The following is a 21918-nucleotide window of genomic DNA, read 5'->3' on the forward strand; positions in this document are numbered from 1 at the left end:
TCTAGCTCTAACGAGTTTCCTAGTACACCTTTTCTCACCATCCATTTTTCTTTCTCAGAGTGCAAATCGTTAGTGAAAAGGCGCTGGTTGCACCAATTAGTTTGCACAAAGTGCTTCGGTGTTTAGCTTCGCTTTAACCCAATTAAGCTGCACAGTGAGCCTCGAAGATGCGCCACCTGCGCGCCTGGCTCCAGCCAGGCCCGGCCGGCGTCCCTCGCAGGCCCGCGTCCTTCCCATTGGACCCACTCAGGGTCCCCCGAACAGCCCCGGGGCCTCCCCGTCCTCGGCTGTCTCACGTCCTTGACAACCAGGGGTGTTCTGCAGGTGGCCCAAGAAGGCAAGGGGCGAGGTCTTGGGGCAAGCATCTCTGGCCTGAACCCAAGGGAGAGAACGCAGGGCGCAGGGGCCCGCGGCGGGGGCTTGGCTGCGACCACACCTGGGCCGGACGTGGGCGGTCCAGGCTGAGGGGTGCGTGGGCAGAGCGTGGTCTGGAGCAGACGTGGAGAGTAAGCCGGGACACCAAGTAAGGTTTTCAAAGAAGCTCACGCACAAATAAAGCGTAGCGATCTTGAGCCCAGAGAGGAAAGTAGGAGGGCACGGGAATGCGGGGCAGCGAGAGAGAGGCTGCGAGCGGACGGCACAGGGCCACCCGCGCCGGGGGAGGGCAGAAGGCAGCGTTTCCCCAGAGACCACTGCACATCCTCGCCGTCGTGGCTGCAGGTTCTCCGGCTCTGATGCGTCTCCCCTCCAACTGCCAAAAGGTAGTAGTGCATTCACCCGCGACGACGGCAAAGTGGGGAGGGGCTTTTTGGGTGTTCCCAGACCCTGCTCCTAAGGGGATGGAAGGTTCTTGGGAAATAGAGTAGATGGGCGCCACACACCCCAATGTATACTATTTTCAGCTAAATTGGAATCTATCACTGTTGGATAGGGAGAAATTAAATAATAGGTGGTTTTGTGATGCTGTACCTGTGCAAAACGAAACACACAAACAAAAATCAACAGCTAAAGTAGCAAGTGGGAGCCCTGAAGAAGATCTTGTTAAAAGTGGCTCTGAAAGTGCCTACAAACCTGTTACCGGGAGTTACAGGATTTGACGGGAAATATTCTTAACTGGAAAGACGTGGCATCTAAATTAAAGGTAGACAATTAAAAAATCCACCTAGGTTTAAAAACCACGACAAAACCACTAAGTAGTATTTCTTTAGTTTCCTGTACTTTGAGGACACAACTGGACCACCAACTAGGAAAAAAAAAATTCCTCCTCCTGTTTCCAGGTTCCAAAATTCCGAAATGAAATGATTCATTTCATTTTTGTTTCCAAAATGATGTTTAAATCCAAAAAAACCCCCCAGATAACTGCAAGTTAATTTTCTTTGAAAATGTTAACCATTTTCCCTTAATTAAATCACACGAAATATATAAAATTAGAAGTCTACTGCCAGGTCACCACTTAAGGACACTTAAGACAGGAGATATATCCTTAATTATACATCTATAAACAAGCCAGAAACCCCAAACCTTCAATTTTTTGGGATAGTTATCTGTGAGAAAGCATGATCTCTATGATCTCACCTGAATTTTACGTACTAAAATACAGGTCACTATGAAATAACGCTAAAGTACTCTGTCCATCCCAGGGACAATTTATTTTTCAAATGTTTCTATAAGTGCATATATAGCTTTGTGTCCTGCTTGTAACGCTGGGCAAGTCCACCAAAGTGCAAAGACTGCAGCTGGTGGGGCAGAGGGATATACCAAATATTTTTTAAACATCCTAACTTAAACGGGAGTAGAACATCTAACGCACTCAGCAATAATTTTCAGATTCAACAAATGCAAAAAAGGAAAAAACATAAGTAAAAAAAGAGCATACTACCTCCATAACGTTTCAAAAAATCATTTTAACATATAGGAACATCCAGAATGAGAAAATTACACAGGTACTCCTCCATCTAAAGCCAACTTCCATATGCCAGTAGTCTGCATGAAAGAACAAACTTTCAACCTGCATTTAAGAAGACCCCAAGGATTAACAGACGTTAATTATCTTACTCTAAATGCAAGTTAGTGATTTTGTTTTAGAAAACCCCGTCTAGATCACTAATTGATGGATGCCCATTAATACACCTGTATTTGCATTTCAGCGGTAAAAAGACAAGCAGGTTTTCGGCACAGAAGAGAACCGCTTTGCCAAGTCTTTTCAAAACGTCAATATGCTTCAAGTAATACCAAAGCTGAGAGATTCCTCTTGATTTCCAAACTGTCTAGGTGGCCTGGGTGGTTTTCTGCCGGCAGCAGCCTCCTACCTTTAGTTTGTGTGCCTATATCCATGAGGGGGGATTAATTAGCCGGGTTGGAGCTGAAGGAGGCTGTCGTGACGAGCCCAGTGGCGATTGGCCGCCCGCCTGCCTGGCCCTGCCTTTATAATTTCCACACGAGTGCATCTGGGCTCTTAGACAAACCAACAGCAGCTTCTTCTGACATATACACACGCACACTCACCCCGGACACACTCTCAGCACACTTTTCCTCCATTTGATTAACAGTGCTGCACACACAATGATTACGGGAAAGCGTAAATAAATACAGAAAGGGGTGCTTATTTTGCCTACTGGAAGAGCTTTGCTGGGTCTCAGCGCAACTTTTGTTTTTTATTCCTGAGAAGGTGATCTCTCCATGCGGTTCTCTCACACAAGGCTTCTTTAAAAGAGGAAGAGAGGCAAGGAGAGGGGGGAGGACAATCTTTCACTTTAAGAACGGCTGGGCTCAAAGATAAAAGGAAGGGAAAAGCAGCAGCAGCAGCAGCAGCAGCAGCAGCAGCAGGGAAACCAACGCTGCAGCACTTCCGAAAGGCATTTTTGATCCATTTCTGAGTGCTGCGGCCCGTTTCTCCACCGAAGTTGGCTCCAGCTCTAGCAGCCGCATTGGATCCCACAGCTTACTGCGAGACTCCGGTGTACAATCCGGATCTCTGCCCCAACATGATTGCGGCCCAGGCCAAGCTGGTCTACCATCTGAATAAATACTACAACGAAAAATGCCAAGCCAGGAAAGCTGCCATTGCCAAAACTATCCGGGAAGTCTGCAAAGTAGTTTCCGACGTACTGAAGGAAGTGGAAGTGCAGGAGCCGCGGTTCATCAGCTCTCTCAACGAGATGGACAATCGCTACGAGGGTCTCGAGGTCATCTCCCCCACCGAATTTGAAGTGGTGCTTTATCTCAACCAAATGGGGGTGTTCAACTTTGTGGACGATGGCTCACTGCCCGGCTGCGCGGTGCTGAAGTTGAGCGACGGGCGCAAGAGGAGCATGTCCCTCTGGGTGGAATTCATTACCGCCTCCGGCTACCTCTCGGCGCGCAAAATCCGGTCCAGGTTTCAGACGCTGGTGGCTCAAGCAGTAGACAAATGTAGCTACCGGGATGTGGTAAAGATGGTGGCAGACACCAGTGAAGTGAAACTGAGAATCCGAGATAGGTACGTGGTGCAGATCACGCCGGCCTTTAAATGCACCGGGATCTGGCCGAGGAGTGCTGCCCACTGGCCACTTCCCCACATCCCCTGGCCGGGACCCAACCGGGTGGCGGAGGTCAAGGCGGAAGGTTTCAATCTCTTGTCCAAGGAGTGCCACTCCCTGGCCGGCAAGCAGAGCTCGGCGGAGAGCGACGCCTGGGTGCTGCAGTTCGCGGAGGCAGAGAACAGACTGCAGATGGGGGGCTGCAGGAAGAAGTGCCTCTCCATCCTCAAAACCTTAAGGGATCGTCACCTTGAACTGCCGGGCCAGCCCTTGAACAATTACCATATGAAGACTCTGGTTTCCTACGAGTGTGAAAAGCATCCCCGAGAGTCGGACTGGGACGAGTCTTGCCTGGGTGATCGGCTGAACGGGATTTTGCTGCAACTTATCTCCTGCCTGCAGTGCCGGCGGTGTCCCCACTACTTTCTACCGAACTTAGATCTGTTTCAAGGCAAACCTCACTCAGCTCTGGAAAACGCTGCCAAACAAACGTGGCGACTGGCAAGAGAGATCCTGACCAACCCGAAAAGTTTGGAAAAACTTTAGAGGATGATTTAATCAAGAGCCGAAATTATTACCCTTCTCAAAGTCCTTATTAAGTGTAAACTTCTGTTCAATTCCTAATATTCCACTCCGCAGTGCAAACAATCTCTTCCTTTAAAAAGGAATAATAATACAATATTTAAACATCATCTCACCCACCCCCACAAGGGGAGAAAAAGTAGGGGAAGCGGATGGAGAAAAACCCAAAGCCACTAGTATTAGAAGACTTCTTTCCACACGATTTCCTATCTCCCTTGAAAAGTACACCGTAACACTCCGTAAACAGCCCAGCTGTAATGCAAGACCGCGACGAACACTCTGCCTAACTATCAAAGGATTATAGCAATCCTGGTGATTTAGGTGCATCTGTCTGTGAGTAAACACGATTTGGATATGACATCTGAAAGAAACTGTAATGTATATTTTGATTTGTAACAAATATTGTGATCTCACATTGTCTTTGAAAGTGTGGATGTTGGTGTTTTGTGATTTGGTGAACAGAACTTAAATTGCCGTTCTGGATACTTCCAGACATTTTCCACTAACAAAGATACCATTTAAAGGTAGATTTCCTCCTGGTACTTTTATCTGTCTTTGAAAGTGTCTGAACTTTAAAAAGTTTACATTTTGTTTCAAATATTGCTTGTTCTATTTCTAACATTCCATAAATATACTTGAAATGTTATTTAAATATATTCAAAGAAATTTGAATTCAGCTTATATAATAACGCTTGAATATCTGAATTATATATTTGAAAAATGCACTTGAAATACACTGGATAATTACTTTTGTGATTTAGATTTTAATTTGTTGCTGGTTTTTATTTAATTAGATGCTAATAAATGAAGTAAAATAAAAGTTGTTGTGTCTCACTTTAAATTGTTTCCTCTCACAAGATGTAATGCTGCATTTTGAAAATCAAACCCACTTGAATATCTTAAACATTTTGAGAAATATGCTAATGAAATCCTTAAAAATAAAACATTGGAGAAAAGGTCTTTCTGTATAGGTCCATAAGATAACAATCTACTCTCAGTCTCTAACTTACTTGTAAGACAATTCCTCTCTACAACAGACACAACTGAAATCTACCCTTGAAAGCTTGCTCTTCTTGTAGCATTTTTGATAATATAAGAAAAAAAGTCTATCATGACAGTAGAGATGACTGAGTTAAAAATCTGACTAATTCAGAGGAAATGAACTTAACAAAGTCATAATGAAACTTTGAAAATTGTGTATGAAAACTAATAAAACGATCCTTTCTGACCAGTATATTTTATGTCAAACCTTATTTTATGTAATAAGGGTTCCATTAGCAGAATAAATTCATTAGAAATTCAGCATTTCTTTTTGACTTCATGGGGCAAGCTAATAAAAGGATAAACACAAAATTTAAGCTATTTTTAAAATAAAATACAGTGCATTCAAGCTCATTTTAAAAACTACATTTGGAGCTGGAAGTAAAAGAAGTCCCATGGCTATTCTTGGAATAGTTTAGTAGTCAACAAGTGCTGAAAAGGCTGATCACCTATGGGCCTTAAGTTAGTTAATTCAGGTGATGGTAAATTTTTGGATTTCAGCTCTAGTCTACAAATACTATTTTATAACATTTTATTTCAATATCTAAATTAAAAACAAGTTCTGGATCTGTGGGAGCATTTGTCTTTAACTATTTTAGAATAACTGCCTCTGAAAATAAAGGAAGATCTTTGCAAAATGATGCTAGAATTTCTAGCATGACACTTCATGCTCTTGAATTCTTAACCCCAGAATAGAAGTTTGCAAATTGCACAGTAACATGAAAGTTAAAACATTAGAATAGATCTCAGAAAATGCTGAGAAAGAGCTACTCTAATACTCTGGTGTTTAAAATCTACACAATAACATTTAATAAATATGCATTTAAATGGTCCAAATATGTATTTTCTGGCATTACGCCCAAAGAATACAATATTTAAACATTTGAGTGCTAGCATACATATTTAAAATCAAAGCTCAGAGAATCAGTTGCTTTTCTCTTAAATCCACATATAAAACCCATTCTTATTTCAGGAGATGGACAAAATGGGTGTACTAATGGAGATTAATTTATATCTAAATGGCTCTCCCCCCAGTTTCCTTATAACTTTTCAATAATCACATTACAATATAAAGTTTTGAAAATTAAAAGTGATCTTAATAAGAAATTTCTGAAGACCTTTTGTATTCAGCCTCAGAGCCTGAGATTCTGGGCCCCAGGGACTTGGGAGCAATTGGCTTAACTACCAAATCTGCCCAAGTGCAAACAAAGGCACTCCCAGAAAGACTGTTAAAATGTACATGCTCTGGTAATACGGGATTTAAATTCATTAATATATTCTTCAATTCCATAAAGAGAACATGCTATTTCATTCATTTTATTTTCTATGAGAAAGAGGAGAATGTGCTCCCCTCCTCCACTGTCAGGTAAAACCAAACAAAATTGAAAACCACTTCCTGCCACAAAGCCACCAATACTGTACATGGAATCGCTTTAACTCACTTTCGTGTCGATCTTCTTGAAGGCAGAATCATCCTCATCTACCTCGAAGTAGATTTCTGTCGTGGTGATGGAGAGAGTCCCCTTGGCCACCACCACGGGAGCGATGAGCTGGGCAGGGGTGCTGAGAACCACAGGGCCTGCAAGGCAAGGACAAGGGAAGTCAGGCTGAGCCCCTGTGGCCCTTCCTGCTCCCTCCCAGAAAGGTACCAGAGGTTTTTATTGGTAAGGATGCACTAGAAAAAATGGTGCCTGTATTATGCGGCATACTCTTTTTTCACGTAAGGTAAGGACTACGTAGCTTTTATACATTACCTTATAACGAGACTAGAGAGAAAAAACGGTATGAAAACCCAGGAGGTCAGGATACCGAATAACGCTCAATTTCCATCTAGAAATCCTACATGGTTGGTGAGGGGCTGCCATTAACCTACTTAAAAGTGCAGAACGGACAAATGCCCCAATTCTCCATTGAGTATCACTGGCTTTTCCAGAGACCCTAGGCAGTCAGCACTGCCCCCAAGACCAGCCATCGCGCGAAGCCGTCCCACTCAGCAGCGGCGCTCCCCAAGGAGAGGCGAGAGGACGAGAAGGGGGCAAGGATCTAAATGATAAATTCCGCTGTTCTGAGGGGTTTGCCTCTTGCAGGAAGATTAATCTAATATCGGTCTCCTAAGGCGCGCTACACACACACACACACACACACGCGTGCATGCGGACATTACATAAAGTTCTTATGTAGAAGAGAACGAAAATCTTAGTCATTTTCTCACAGGGAATATATCAAAAGTGATGAAAATGCAAGACGCTTGAACGAAACGATTCTCAAAAAACCGTGCGAAAGTGCTACTTCTCAACTTTGGAAACTACAGAAACAGCTTCACTAAAAGGGCCTCCCAGGGTGCTTGCTTCGAATTCCCTCAGTCTGTTAAGGTTGAAAATCACGAATTACGCGTATAGAATATGAGTTCAAATGGGATATTACCTAAATGTTTCCTGTAAAGTCTCCCCAAAGGGAGACATTCTTCGCAATCCTGGATTTGAAACACGATATAACGTTATACATAACGTGGGGATCCGATATAACTATTCATTTGTAGGTAGCAAGGGCGCATCATAATCCCTTCCACTTCTCTCCAATGCAGTCAAATGCGTCACAACAACAGTCGGAGAAAGGCAATAAAAAGTTAGGTTCCCCGCGGCCGCTAGGCCTCGGCCCTCCGGGCGGAGATCCCCCGCGCCGACACCGCCCTCGGCCCCCGCCGGGCCGGGCTCGGGAGACGCTGCCAAGTTGGCTTTCCCTGGCGCAGCACACACCCAATCTGCGACCGCCCTGCACAAAGCCAGGCCGTTCCCGAGGCTGCGGGAACACAGAGGGCTGGACTGGCTTCTGTCGCGATTACAAGGGGGTGGCTAAGGAGCAAACTGTGACAGTGTCAGCTTTCAGCCCTGTCGGGACTGCCCGGGCCAGACCCATGCACAGCCCTGTCTTTCATTTCACTGCTCTCGATCCCCCGATGAGCCCCCGGGGCTCGCGGACTCTGGGCCTCGGCCTCTGCCCAGCCAAGTCGGGGTCCACCTCGGTTGCACAAGGTTTTTCTTTGGAAAGGGAGAGGCAGTCGATCTGAAGCACCACTTTAAAGGCTCATCAATCTTAATCTAGGTTGCTCAAGTAATTACGCCCGAATCTCTTGTACGATTACAAGTGGATTTGGGTTTCTATTCCCCAGGCCCTCCTTTGTGTTTATTGGAGGGTCTGTGCGCGCGCTTGGCGGCGCCTCCGGCCTCCCGCGCCCTCCTCCGAATCCCCCAACGCTCGGGCCGGTTCGAACCGCTCCCTTAACCCTTAAGCAACCAGGACGCTCCCTTGGATGCCACTTTTCCTATCTTCTCTCTGAAGAAATCTATGCGGTTTACTCTTGATTGGGGCAAGGTGAGAAAGGTGATTTGGTTGACACTGGAAACAAAGCTATACATTGTTGGGCATTGCTAAAAACCTCAAAAAAGTCTCCATTCTAAAGACAGAGGACTATCAAGATTAATAGTTCAACAGAGGTTTCTGGCATTTGGAGACAAATAATGGTCAAAAACACTAAAAATGGCGAATTACTTCTTTCTCCTAAAAAGTAATTTAACGTATCCAAATTGAGAACATGAAAAAAAAAGATCGTGAAACATCAAAACCATACCCATTGATTTATTGAAATACATGACACATTTTAAGTATACGATCCATGTGGGGAGCACATCTTCTCTACTTCTCTGTGTTTCTGAAAGGAGACGGCTTCCTTTAGATTTTACTCCAATATCGTTCTGTTGAGGAGATTTTCTGGGCGTTTATAAAAGGGCTTCGAACTGGTCTTTCTTTAAGAAAGACACATCATGAAATATTCAGCATTAATAGTGTGTCATTTTTACCCTCGTCCTTTGGAAATCTCCAATTACAACTTCCAATTCTATAGCATGTTTAAGGAGCACTGAATCTTTTTGTTGTAGTCTTCAGGGAGCAAACCAGCCGCAGAGAGAATACGGAGTTAATCCACTACAGAATAGAGAGAGGGGATTATGTTTTAATCCCCTTTGGGGGAGCCTTTGGATTTTAGGGATCCGATATTAAAATGTTTACATAAGGCACAATCACAAGCCAGCAGATCTTCCATACGGTACTTGGTTATTTGAAAACCTCGGATCCCTTTCCAAATAAAAATAGTTTACGAAAAATAGCATCTCTGAATGACGGTGAGATGGTGATCTAGCTGATTCTGTTCTAGAAGATAACTTAGATAACTACACATTTAACCTCCTAAATTTGCTTGATGTAGTGAGTTGAGGAATGACTGTAAAGATATTCATCCCAATCACTACTATAGCAATAAAATAATAAATTATAATGTCCTCGGCATACATAGAAGTAAAGTATTGATATTAAATGTTAAACAAATGGATAAGACAAAACCTCTTCCTATTGCATTGATGCATATAATAATTTAAAATTCCACCATCTAAAGTGGTAATTAAAAGGAAAATATAAATGCTATTTACTTTTTACAACTGGCAATATAATGCTTAAAAAATACTGATCCATTACTATTTTTCAAAGAAGGATAGGGGTATTACTTCCCATTTATCTAATTTAAAATCTGAACTAGAACAAAAACCACCCAAGCATAATGAATCTTTAAAATAATAACTTCTTTTTAGAGCCGTAAGATCTTTAACCAATTGAGATGGTAAACCTCATCATGGACGTACAGTAGAAAGTATACATTTTACATTAAAAAAGAAACCATTTATCAAATATATTTTTAAAGTAGAATGTTAAATTCTTGTGGGTTTAGATTATCTTGATGAAAATAAAAATTTCAAGCACAGAAATCTTAATAATACACCGACATTTTGGTAAAACTTTACAAAATTCTTTTTTTTTTTTTTTTGACATAGTCTTGTCTGTCGCCCAGGCTGGAGGGCAATGGCCCAATCTCTGGCTCACTGCAACCTCCGCCTCCCGAGCTCAAGCGATTCTCCTGCCTCAGCCTCCTGAGTAGCTGGGAGTACAGGCACGCACCACTGTGCCCAGCTAATTTTTGTATTTTCAGTAGAGACAGGGTTTCACCATGTTGGCCAGACTAGTCTTGAACTCCTAACCTCAGGTGATCCACCTGGCTTGGCATCCCAAAATGCTGGGATTATAGGCATGAGCCACCGTGCATGGCCACAAAACTCTTTTATATTTTTACAGAACTAATAGTCCAATATTCACAAATTTTAAGTTATTGGATGTGTCAATGCTTTCTTGACAAAGACCACCAAGAACACATCTGTAGTTGAACAAGTGGGTTTTATTATTCACTGCAGTGAAAGAAACTGACAACAATAAGAACCATGGGGTGACTTAGGGGGTGTTAAAAGACTCATTGTAGGATCTGGATTTTACTTAAGTGATTTTGGGAAGAGTTCAGGAAAGCAGGGCTTTGCTCTGGATTGGGCTCTGTCAGGCATCAGAAATAATTCAATGATTAAGTATTTCAATCAATCTTATCTAGAGGGAGGGAAGACTAAATGTATGCTAAAGCTCTAATTGAAAAGATGTAGCAGTCACTCATATTAGCCAAAAGAGGGGAATGTCTGGTATTTTTGTGGTATGCACAGTGATCTTGCTTTTGTCTGTGCTTAGTCAAAATTATAAAGTTGTTTTTTGTCTCACATCATCGTCATACAACCCTGTATGAAGTTGGTGCTCTGTGAGGTTATGTCCAACAAGAGAACACCATGGCCTAGCTGTGAGCTCCAGGCCAGTTCTGAAAAAGAATGAGGCCTAGATATAGGCAGGCCAGTTCCCAGAGGTCAGAGGCTGCTTTTTCTTTTTCTCAATTGCAGGGATTAATCATTTTCAGGGGAGGGGAGCGGGGGTAGGGGTAAATTAATCATTTTCAGGAGGGGGTAAACTGCATTCTAGTGATTAAAAGGCAATGATGGCTATTACATTTCCAAGTAATGCTAAGCTTCTTTACAACTTTCAATGTAAAGCACAGCAAAGACTATGTATGGAAAAAAAGAGTTGGAGTTTAATTAAAATTGGAATTGTTAGAAGTATTTGATGACTTTCAATTGGTAAACTATATTTAGGGTACATAAAATTACAATGTATTTTAGAATCACTTGAATATTTCCTAACCTTAGTTTAATATTGTTAAAAGTTGTATTAGCAATATGGATTTTCTTCAGCCTCAATTACTTGGAAACTACATGCTCAATTTGCTTTTAAAACATGTAAAATGTTGTTATTTTGGGATAATAAACATTGACTAATCTAGTAAATTATTAAACTTAAAATCCTGACATTATTTAGAAGAACTAAAACTAATCTGAAATTCTGTATGTTCAATGTAAAATAATATTATTCCAAAGAAATCAGGACAAAAATATAATAAGGGAGTAAATTTTTACAATTATTTTTATAATGTGCTATACATTGTAGGGAAATAATTCATAGCATGAGTGATTGAACATATCTAAAATATCTGTCACTGCTTTGGACCCTTTTTTTTTTTTTTTAGGCGGAGTCTTGCTCTGTCACCCAGGCTGGAGTGCAGTGGCGTGATCTCGGCTCACTGCAAGCTCCGTCTCCCGGTTTAAGTGATTCTCCTGCCTCGGCCTCCCAAGGAGCTGGGATTACAGGTGCATACCACCATGCCCAGCTATTTTTTGTATTTTTAGTAGAGACGGTGTTTCACCATGTTGGCCAGGCTGGTCTTGAACTCCTGACCTTGTGATCCGCCCGCCTTGGCCTCCCACAGTGCTGGGATTACAGGTCTGAGCCACCGCAACCGGCCATAGACTCATTATTTTTAAGTATGGTACAGTCAATTTCCCTAAAACATTCTCCCCCATATAAATAAAAGAATAAGATGTTTTAATCTCAAAACAAATTACTGAAGAACATAATAAAGTTGTAACTTTGTTTTGGAATCCTAGGAAAGCTTTGAGCATTATAAAAATGGAAGTATTTGTGTATGTGCCTGAGGGAGGGGGTAGTTCTAGAAAAAATACTGTAAAAAATTTTAGATTCCCAAATTTTAGATATCCAGGATGGTTCTCTGGGTTTCAGGTGACTGAAGTGTCTGAAGGAAATAAAAAAAATCATAGTAGCAAAGTCTCTAGATAGTGACTGTTTTATTTATATACAGAGAATATTGATAGTTGTCCAGATAAAATTTCAGAGTAATGGTATTTTGAAATTTTCAAACTTTTTTTTTAGGGCTGGGCATGGTGGCTCACACTTGTAATCCCAGCACTTTGGCAGGCTGAGGCGGGAGGACTGCTTGAGGCCAGGAGATTGAGACCAGCCTGGGCAATATAGCGAGATCTCCTCTCTATGAAAAATTAAAAAAATTAGCTGGGTTTGGTAGCACATGCCTATCATCCTAGCTACCTAGGAAGCTGAGGTGGGAGGTCCCTTGAGCCCTGGAAGTCGACGCTGCAGGGAGCTATGACAGTGACACTGCACTCCAGCCCTGAACGTTTTTTTGCATGGAAATAGTTACAGGATGTTTTTGCTTGAATAAAATAAAAATACTTTAACAACTCATAGAATACAATGCCTCAAGGGTTATGAATTTAAACTTCAGTACTACTTCCTCCCCAACATATTCACAAAGACACAATGTACCCTCCCCTAAACTATCCATTATAAATATTCTATAAACTCAAATTTTACACAAAAGCTCACTGTTTTCAGGAACTGGCCTCTTGATGCTGCTAGGTGACTTCCTGAGCATAATCTATCCTTAACACTAAGATTAACAATAACTAATTATCCCCACAGATCAGAGTTTCCTTAGATTATTATTGTATAAAATGAGACAGATGATGAAGAACACATATTAGGTGTTTTGAGATGAGAGTAAACCTACATCTGAAAAACTCAACTTAGCACAGTCTAAAACAGACATAGAAGGAATGGAGCCCTCTTATATGAGCAACTGAATACTGTAATTTAGCATATTAGTTGTTCATCATGGTAGATCATCTATTTTTACACTATTACCTAAAATCCTACCTTAATGTATTTATAATACATAATTTTAAAAAGTACTGAGAAAGACTCTAATATGCTCTAACTTTAACCTACTATTTATGTTTGCCAATTTATTTGTAGAGCAGGTAATTCTTTATGTTACAGGGAACCAAAAAAAAAAAAACAAAAAAAAAACTGCTGCATTTTCTGCAAAGGCAATGTGTGATTTCCTAGAAGAAAAAGCTTACAAAGCATATATACTATAAGTAAAATAGCACGGAGTTATTTTCTAGTACAAAAAGTACTAAACAACAGTGATAGTTTTAATGTTCAGTGTGAAAATTTGCTCTGCCTTTTGATTTAGTAAGTGAGCCAGCTAAGATTTCTGTTTCTAGTTACATTACATTTAGTTCAACATACGGAATACATTTTTCACCTTCTGGAAGAGTACTGACTCTTTTATGGCACTGGGATACCATTTAATGATCAGAAAGAGTAAATTTCTACTAGACTAGAGGAGTGAATAAACCAGAGGATATGATTTAAATCTTTGCACCCCTAGGTTGGATTAAGTAGCTTGCCTTTATATTTCCATAGTTTCCTAGCCATATCTTTATGGCACTTATAGTATATTAAATATATGTGTTTAAAAGTCTGTTTCTCCCATTTGGCACAAGCTAATTGAAGACAGGGGTTATTATCTTGTTCACCTATTACAGTATCTGTCATACAGTATGCAATCTATGTTTGTGGAATTGAATATAGAAAATGATATATACCAGTGTTGCATTTATATGTCATAGTAAAAGCCCACTTAAATTAATATATTACATCTTTTATGTTTTTCTGAAATTGATTTCAAATTTTTCTTTATAAATATAAAAGGTAACTTTATTTTAGATAAAATATAAATTTAAAAATATACTGATAACCAATGAGAGTTATAATGTAATTGATCATTCTAGTTATATTACATGCATACTATTACGGTTTTAAATGGCATAATTTTATGACTATCGTATTTTTCCTAGTGTATAACTTGCTTGCTTTCTAATTAAATGTGTAGAGATATATTTAACTCAGCATTCATTCATTCATTCATTCACGTAGTCAACAAAAATTAATTAGTGTATTGTTTTTGCATATAAGGAGAGAATACAGTGGTGTATAAGACATAAATTTTACCCACGAAGAGCTTATAGTATAAGGTAAAGAATACACAAGAATAATTATGACATAAGGAAGAAAGGGTTAAACTAAGAATTGTGTAAAGCACTTTACATGATTTATTTCTCTTAACAACCCTGTGTCATAGCACTGCTATCATCTCCATTTTACAGATAAGAAAATGAGACTCTGGATTGGAGTAATTTAGAGGTCATACAACTAGTAAATGAGAGATAGGATTCAAATCTGGTGATCTGATTCGAAAGTCAGGGTATTTGTTATATATGCTGCCTCCTATCAAGAAAGGGACAGAAAAAAATTCTAGACATTCACAGAACAATCATGATTTCCAGCCTATTTTTCGTGGGGGAGTAAGCAGTTGGGATAGAATGATGGCAGTGACATCTGTAGTGAGCTGTGATGGATGGGTAGAATTTGGACAAGCTGGGGTCTTCGACAGCATTGTGAGCAAGGGGGAATAGTTTGGACAAATATACAGTTGTAGGCATAAATGAGCAGTAAATAAGTTTGGCCAGAGATTAGGATGCGTAAGGGAAAGCAGTGTGAGATGAAACTGAAAAATCATACATATCCTTGAATGTCAGACTTTGTAGGTTAAGGAATCAAAGATTAGAGCTCAGAAATTACAGTGCAGAACACTGGGGTTTACCCTTTTTCTGGGTCACACATTCTCCCGAGAAGATGCTTAAATATACGGATTTTTTTTTTCTAGAAAAGTTCACCTATATATTTGTTCATCCTGATTACATAATACATGAAGAATTCATATTTTGGAAAAAAATTAAATTTTTTTCATTTGTCTTCCTCTATCTAAAGATTTTTCTGCGTCTGCATTTATCCCTGTCTCTGTCTGCATTTATCCTTAACTGTCTCTGTCTGCATTTATCCTAAACTGTTTTTCAGCAGTTTCTGGAAATATATCTTTCCTCTTGTTTGAGGTAGTTACCCTCTCTATCTGTGCTACTAGTCCTATCCTCCCCTGCCCGCTCTGCTCTCTTATTTCTATCTCCTTTCCTCCCTTCTTTGTTAAGCTCTAGACATGAGTTTCCATCTCTTAGTTCCTCACTCCTATTCTCTCCTTCAGTTTCAGTCCAACCTCTACTTAGGCCAAGATATTTGGGAAATACTCATTAATTAGTAAGTTAAACGCTTGAAAAAGTCCATCAATTTAAAAAGTCTGCAACTTTTTCCGGTTTGTTTGTTTTTTTGCAACGGAGTCTCACTGTGTCACCCAGGCTGGAGTGCAGTGGCGCCATCTCACAGTAACCTCTGCCTCCTAGTCTCAAGGGATCCTCCCACATCAGCCTCCTGAGTACCTGGGACCACAGACTTGCACCACCATGCCTGGCTAATTTTTTAAATTTTTTTCGTAGAGATGGGGTTTCACCATGTTGCCCAGGCTGGTCTCGAACTCCTGAGCTTAAGCGATCCTCCCGCCTCACCCTCCAAAAGTGCTGGGATTATAGGCATGAGCCACCGCATCTGGCCTGCAACTTATTTTTAAACTCATAATTTTCCAAACACACTTAACTATAGAGTTTCTTTTTTCTCATTAGCATCTTTCAAAAGACCTGTGTTACAAGGAACATTAGTTTGAAAAATGCTGAGCCCGAGTTCCTGACTCCTAAGCACAGGATTCTTTCCTTTTCTCTTACTACTTTACTTCCTGCGTGGTATCCTATTATGGGCTCTCCTTCACTGGCTGCCCTTTAAACCTTGTGCCACAGGGCATCTGATTTTGGCCTACTACTTCTCTCTTTATTTTCTTACTTTCCTTAGGTGATCTCACTAATTTCCATTATGAACTCCATGCCCAACTTGGCTCTCAAATTTCAAACTTCCATTCTTTTGAAAATTTTGGAGGCCCAACAGATCAAGCATCTTCATCTCCCACCCACAGAAGACCTTGCATTTGCACATTCCCACACACAGTTAATAGCTTCTAAACCACCTCTCGTCTCAGGCCTGATTCCCCTCATTCTTACTCCCTGCACCAGTCAGTTATTACAGTCCTCCACAAATTACCTTCTAATTTTTTTTTTTTTTTTGGCAGCTGTCCCATTCTCCTTTTTCCTGCCTGCCGCCAATTTACTTGAGGCTCTCATCACTGCTGCTTTGGAAAACAGCCTCCTGTCAAGCTCTTACCTCAAGTCTGGGCATCCTAAAAACGTATTCTACACAAGGGCCTGAGTGATTTTTTAAAAAAAATTCATCACTGTCATGCTTAAAATCTTTCACAGTCTCACTGTGGCCTTCAGGATAAAATCAAGGTTCCTTAAGGCACATAAAGCTCCCTCCCCGAGCTTGTCAGTCTCAACTTCAGAGACTCCCTGACTCATGCTTTTTACCTAAGTAATTTAGAACTACTGTGGTTTCACACAGAAGTTAATGTTTTAGTATACATTTCCCGCCATCTGCAACAACTCTCTAAATGTTTAACTTATTTTTCAAGACTCAAGAAAGGAAATACCCATTCTAATAAAGGCTTTCCAGAATCCATGTTATTCTAGGATCGTGTTTTGTGTTAGAATGGTTTCCTTTCTATATCTAGGTTAACTATATTTTCATTATCTCTTCTCCTCTATAACTTCCTGGAGGGCAGAATTTTGATCATATGTGTCTTTTTACTCCAAGCACTCACCATTATGTCTTACATAGAGTTGATATTCGATACTTGTATTTGTTTTGGTGGGACAACCACATTCACCTGAGTGAAGTTTGGATCTAGCATCAGAGAATAAGGGTCCAACAGGTCCTTCCAGGTCTTGTCCCTACTTTGTGTGAATCTTGACATTTTCTACTCTAATCAGATTCTATTCTAAGAGAAAACAATTGACTTGTTTTTATTGGACTGATGACTTGAACTGATAGAACATATTCTACTGGAATAGCTATTTGTAAATTAATTGCCATGTAAATACTTGTCTTTAGGGCTAATTGTTTGAGTATTTCTACAGCTGCTATTCTGGCTCTGCAACATCAAGCCATGGAAATAAACTAATTAAATAAAAGATTTTCGGTATGCAGAAAGACGTATTGATCCTTCTGTATAGCACTGCTGTAACTGTAGTGGCAAAATCTCTTTTTAACCTTATGTTTGAGTAAGTGGCCAGGTCTTTCAGAGAGAGGACCAGGACACTCTTAGGTATGGCAGTGACAAGATAATGAAGAGCTCACTCTTCCTCCTTTCCAAGTTGCTAACATCCATAATTTGGTATTGGAAAATTGTTTTGTTATCTTGCATTTTCCCTCAAATGTGATCTAACAAGATGACCCATATATTTTCAGTAGGTGATCAGTATCCTCATTCACATGCTTAAAAACAACCATGAAAGCTTAGTCACCTCCATATAGAAAAATATGGTCTCCTGGTAAGTTATTTATTGCCCCATTCTCCAGACTGGTAGAGAGTATGACTATAAATTTGTAGAGGAACTAGTTTATGATAAATTCTCCATACAGAGAAAAAAGTAGAAAATTAAAAATGGGTTTCAACTATTACAGTGTATTAAGAAAGAACAGATCTTATGAGTATGGTTTGTGAAACACCTGACCATAACAAAGGGTGGCTTTTATTCTTAAAATTAACAAAAAATGCAAATTATATATGATTTATGGTTGATGCCTACTGTTGTGTAAGTATGTTTATTTGTCTCCTCCAAAACTCAGGTTGAAATTTAACTCTCAATGTGGCAGTATTGAGAAGTGGTGCCTTTAAGAGGTGACTGGGTCATTAGGGCCCTGTCCTCATGAGTGAATTAATCCATTTGTGGATTAATGAATTAATGGGTTATCATGGGAGTAGAACTGGTGACTTTATAAGAAGAAAAAGAAAGACCTGAGATAGCATGTGAGTTCCCTCAGCCCCTCACATGTGATGCCGGGTGCAGCCTCAGGACTCTGCAGAGTCCCTACTAGCAAGAAGGCCCTCACCACATGCAGCCCCCTGACCTTGGACTTCTCAGTCTCCATGACTGTATAAAATAAGTTTCTTTTCTTATAAGTTGTCCAGTTTCAGGTATCCTGTTATAAATAACAGAAAATGAACTAAGACAATGTCTAATAAGCATGGTTGAATTGTGTCTTTTTATTATATTTTTAATTTACACAGTTTGGTTATCAGGGATGTTGTTACAATTAAGAGTACCTTATAGTGTTTCATAGATGATGGAATCGTGGTTGAAGGGGACATATGTTTATGGCAATAAATACGGATTATAGTAAAATGTTTGCACACTCTAAAAGGACCTGTAGACTTTTTGAAAATAATGAAAAGAGGCAAAGAGGCTCAATATTCAAGATGAAGCTTTTATTTATTTTTATAACACCTTAACTGATTTAAAAATTAAGTTAGAAATTTAAATACTTCAGCTTTTATAAGAAATAGGCATGTATTAATGTTGTCTCTAAGAGCTTTGTGAATTCTGTGTTTGAAGCTGAATGTGAGTCCTTTGGGTATACTATTTATGACTGGCAAAACAACTTCCTCATTCAAAGAGAGAAAAAAGACTCATAAAGACTCATAAGGCTTTTTCAACATCAAATAGCCTTCACTAAACAACATTTTGATGAGTTAAGTGAGTGAGTCAGGGACATATGGATTAAATTTCCCTTGAAATACACATGGGTTTAAAAATTAAGGGGAAAATCCTAAGCAAAATGCATTTTAGAGAATCCAGAATGTTTAAGAGATCTTTTCCCCCTAAATACAAATATCAGGTTGAAAAACTTCTAGTTAGACTCTGTAACTAAAATGAAATAAAAATACATATGGAGGAACCTTTAAAAAATACTAGTTTTGTTGGAGACAGAATGTTACATTCACCATATCAGAACTGCAATGCAGAGAGTTAGGCTTAAGCAGATGGATTTGAGTCTATCTGCACTGAACATGTTCTCTCCCATAGTAAGTATTCCAGTCAACAGTTACAACAAAATTTTCTGTGCCACTGGCTTATACTTATTCTTTTTTAAAGAACATATTCTTAGAGAAACTCTTAGCTTTTAGAATTCTGTAGTTTATTTTAATTATGTTTTCCCAGAATCTTGAGTTCTTTCTTCTTCCCACATGCTCTATATTTTTGTTTTTATTCTCCTTTCTAGCTCAGTTTGTAGAAAACATTCAATTTATATATAAACAACTTTGCCTCTGGTATCTGGATATTCGAAGTTAGGACACCGAAGGTCTAACTGTCAAGCTGATTATTTCAACTGTCTACTTTCATTTCTTAGGGAAGATACATTATCTGCCATAACTTCCTGGTTATTTGAGTTACCCAGAGGTAGTGGTAGCAGAGCGAATTCTCTTGAGGACTTTTTTTTTTCCTATCACAATCTGAGTACCAATGTTCTATATATTTAGTAGATATTCAAAAGATGTTAATGAGCAAGTGAATGTAGTCAAAAAGACATTTAGGGAGGCAGAAATGGTCAGCCTTAAGAAAAATTCTACATAATGTGCCCTCTTCCACCTGCCAGCCCTGTTTTCACCACTGGATACCTGATTTTGTTTTGAACCAGTAGAACAATAGCTATAGAATATGTATACAACCTAACCAGTTTACAAGAAGAAAAACAGCTTGAAAATATATTGCCCTCTAAAAATCAGGGAAGGTACAACTGGGAACTGTCATGGGCAACAAAGTGGGTCATGAAGGAGATGACTGGCACTTCAGAGAGCCTTTTAGTAGATCTCCTCCTTACTTCTGTATTTTTCTCATTCTTAATTTACATAATTACTTTTCTGAATTTTGGATTCTTAACTTGGTAAGTGTGTATGTGTGTGTGGGGGGGTGGTAAAGAAATATAAACTTACCATTATGAAAAACCCAAATTAAAAAAATCCAACTCTTACATTTGAATACTTCTTCCTTGTGTTGCTATCTCCCTGTACTAATTACTTAAAAAAAAAAATCAAAGTAGCATTACAATCCATTGGATATAGAACTACTTTTCTATTTGCTAAATTATTTTTACAGTAACAGTAGTTGTGGTATTTTGACCTCATAAATTGGAACTTACAGGGACATTTAGTTAAAATGACACGTTTACCAGAAGTGGAAATGCAATAAAGATTAGCTTAACTTTAGGTGTTCCTATCCTGGAAAATTCAAGTGATGAGCTGAATTGAAATTCAGCTTTTGGTATAATTAACTTATACCAAAACAAAAAGACAAAACAAAACTTATTATGAGCTGTTGAAATTATTTGAATAATTCAGTTGGTATGAGCAGATAGTCTGATAATTTGAGCCCCCAAATATTTATTTCAACAGCTCATAAGTTTTGTTTTATCTTTTGATATAAACTAATTCAATAATGATCTCAGCTTTCCAGTTTACCTACATAATATTTTTAAGTGGGAACCTTTGAGGGCAAATAATTGTGTTAGGCGATTTCTTCACGGTTCAAAGCTACACAGTATATGAATGCTGTCTTTAAGGGATCTAGTCTAAAGGGACAGAGAAAACATGAAAGAACATCTACAATGCAAGGCTTTACGTGGTATGTGTCTTAAGAATGATACAATCAAAATGTTGTGGGGTGGCTATAATAAGGGATGACAGATAATAACATGTCTTGGGGAGGATATGGAGAAATCGAAACCCTCACATGCCACTGATGAGAATTCAAAATGGTGCAGCCTCTTTGGTAAATAGTCTAAAAGTTAAACGTGGAGTTATTATTTGACCCACCAATTCCCCTCCTAAGAATATACCTAAGATAAATGAAAACATATGTCCACATGAAATCTTGTAAAATGTTCACAGCGGAATTATTCATAGTAGTGAAAAGGTGGAAACAACTTGAATGTCCATCATCTAATGAACTGATAAATAAAATGTGGTGTATCCATGCAATGGAATAACTGCCATAAAAAGGACTACATGCAGCCGGGAGCGGTGGCTCACGCCTGTGATCCCAGCACTTTGGGAAGCCAAGGCGGGTGGATCACGAGGTCAGGAGATTGAGACCATCCAGCTAACGAGGTGAAACTCCATCTCTGCTGGAGATACAAAAAATTAGCTGGGCGTGGTGGCGGGCGCCTGTGGTCCCAGCTACTCGGGAGGCTGAGGCAGGAGAATGGCGTGAACCCGGGAGGCAGAGCTTGCAGTGAGCCGAGATCACACCACTGCAGTCCAGCCTGGGTGATGGAACGGAACTCTATCTCAAAAAAAAAAAAAAAAAAAGGGACTACATGTTAAAATATGGAAAGGGCTTGATGACACCATGCTAAGTGAAAGAAGGCAGATACTAAAGTCTGTCTATGATTCCATTTGTATAAAATGTCCAGAATAAGCAAATCTACAGAGACAGAAAGTAGATTAGTGGTTGTCCAGGACTGCGAAAGAGGGAACAGGAAAATTGGTGTAGAAAGGCAACTGGTAACAAGGTTTCTATCTGGAGTAATGAAATATTTTAAAATTGATTTCGGTAACAGTTGCATAACCCTGTGAATGAAGATACTAAAAAATCACTAAATTGTACACTGTAAATGGGTCAATTATATGATATGTGAATTACATCTCAATAATGCTATTTCCAAAAAAAAAATGCTAACACAAAATATTATGGAGATGATATGATTGGCCAGTGAATATTTCATAAGTGTTTTAAATGGGTCTTAAAAATGG

General features: G+C 39.6%; 2 protein-coding genes across 7 annotated transcripts in view; one reads left to right on the forward strand and one right to left on the reverse strand.

Moving 5' to 3' along the window:
* NBEA (neurobeachin) overlaps positions 1-21918 on the reverse strand; it is a 723704-nt gene that overhangs the window by 194321 nt on the left and 507465 nt on the right. For 4 of the 6 annotated variants that reach the window (XM_030818536.1, XM_030818537.1, XM_030818538.1 and 1 more), the window contains one exon: positions 6584-6720. In XM_030818536.1, the coding sequence (XP_030674396.1) occupies positions 6584-6720 (137 nt within the window). Of the gene's footprint in view, positions 1-2232; positions 2344-6583; positions 6721-6895; positions 8152-21918 lie in introns of those variants that run through there. The other 2 variants (XM_030818539.1, XM_003270263.2) reach the window with 2 other exon arrangements.
* Positions 2462-5331, forward strand: MAB21L1 (mab-21 like 1). The gene has a single exon (XM_030818540.1). It carries the CDS (start codon positions 2985-2987, stop codon positions 4062-4064), a length of 1080 nt encoding a protein of 359 aa, XP_030674400.1. The 5' UTR covers positions 2462-2984; the 3' UTR covers positions 4065-5331.

The sequence above is a fragment of the Nomascus leucogenys genome, chromosome 9 (assembly GCF_006542625.1).
Source record: "Nomascus leucogenys isolate Asia chromosome 9, Asia_NLE_v1, whole genome shotgun sequence".
Lineage (NCBI taxonomy): Eukaryota > Metazoa > Chordata > Mammalia > Primates > Hylobatidae > Nomascus > Nomascus leucogenys.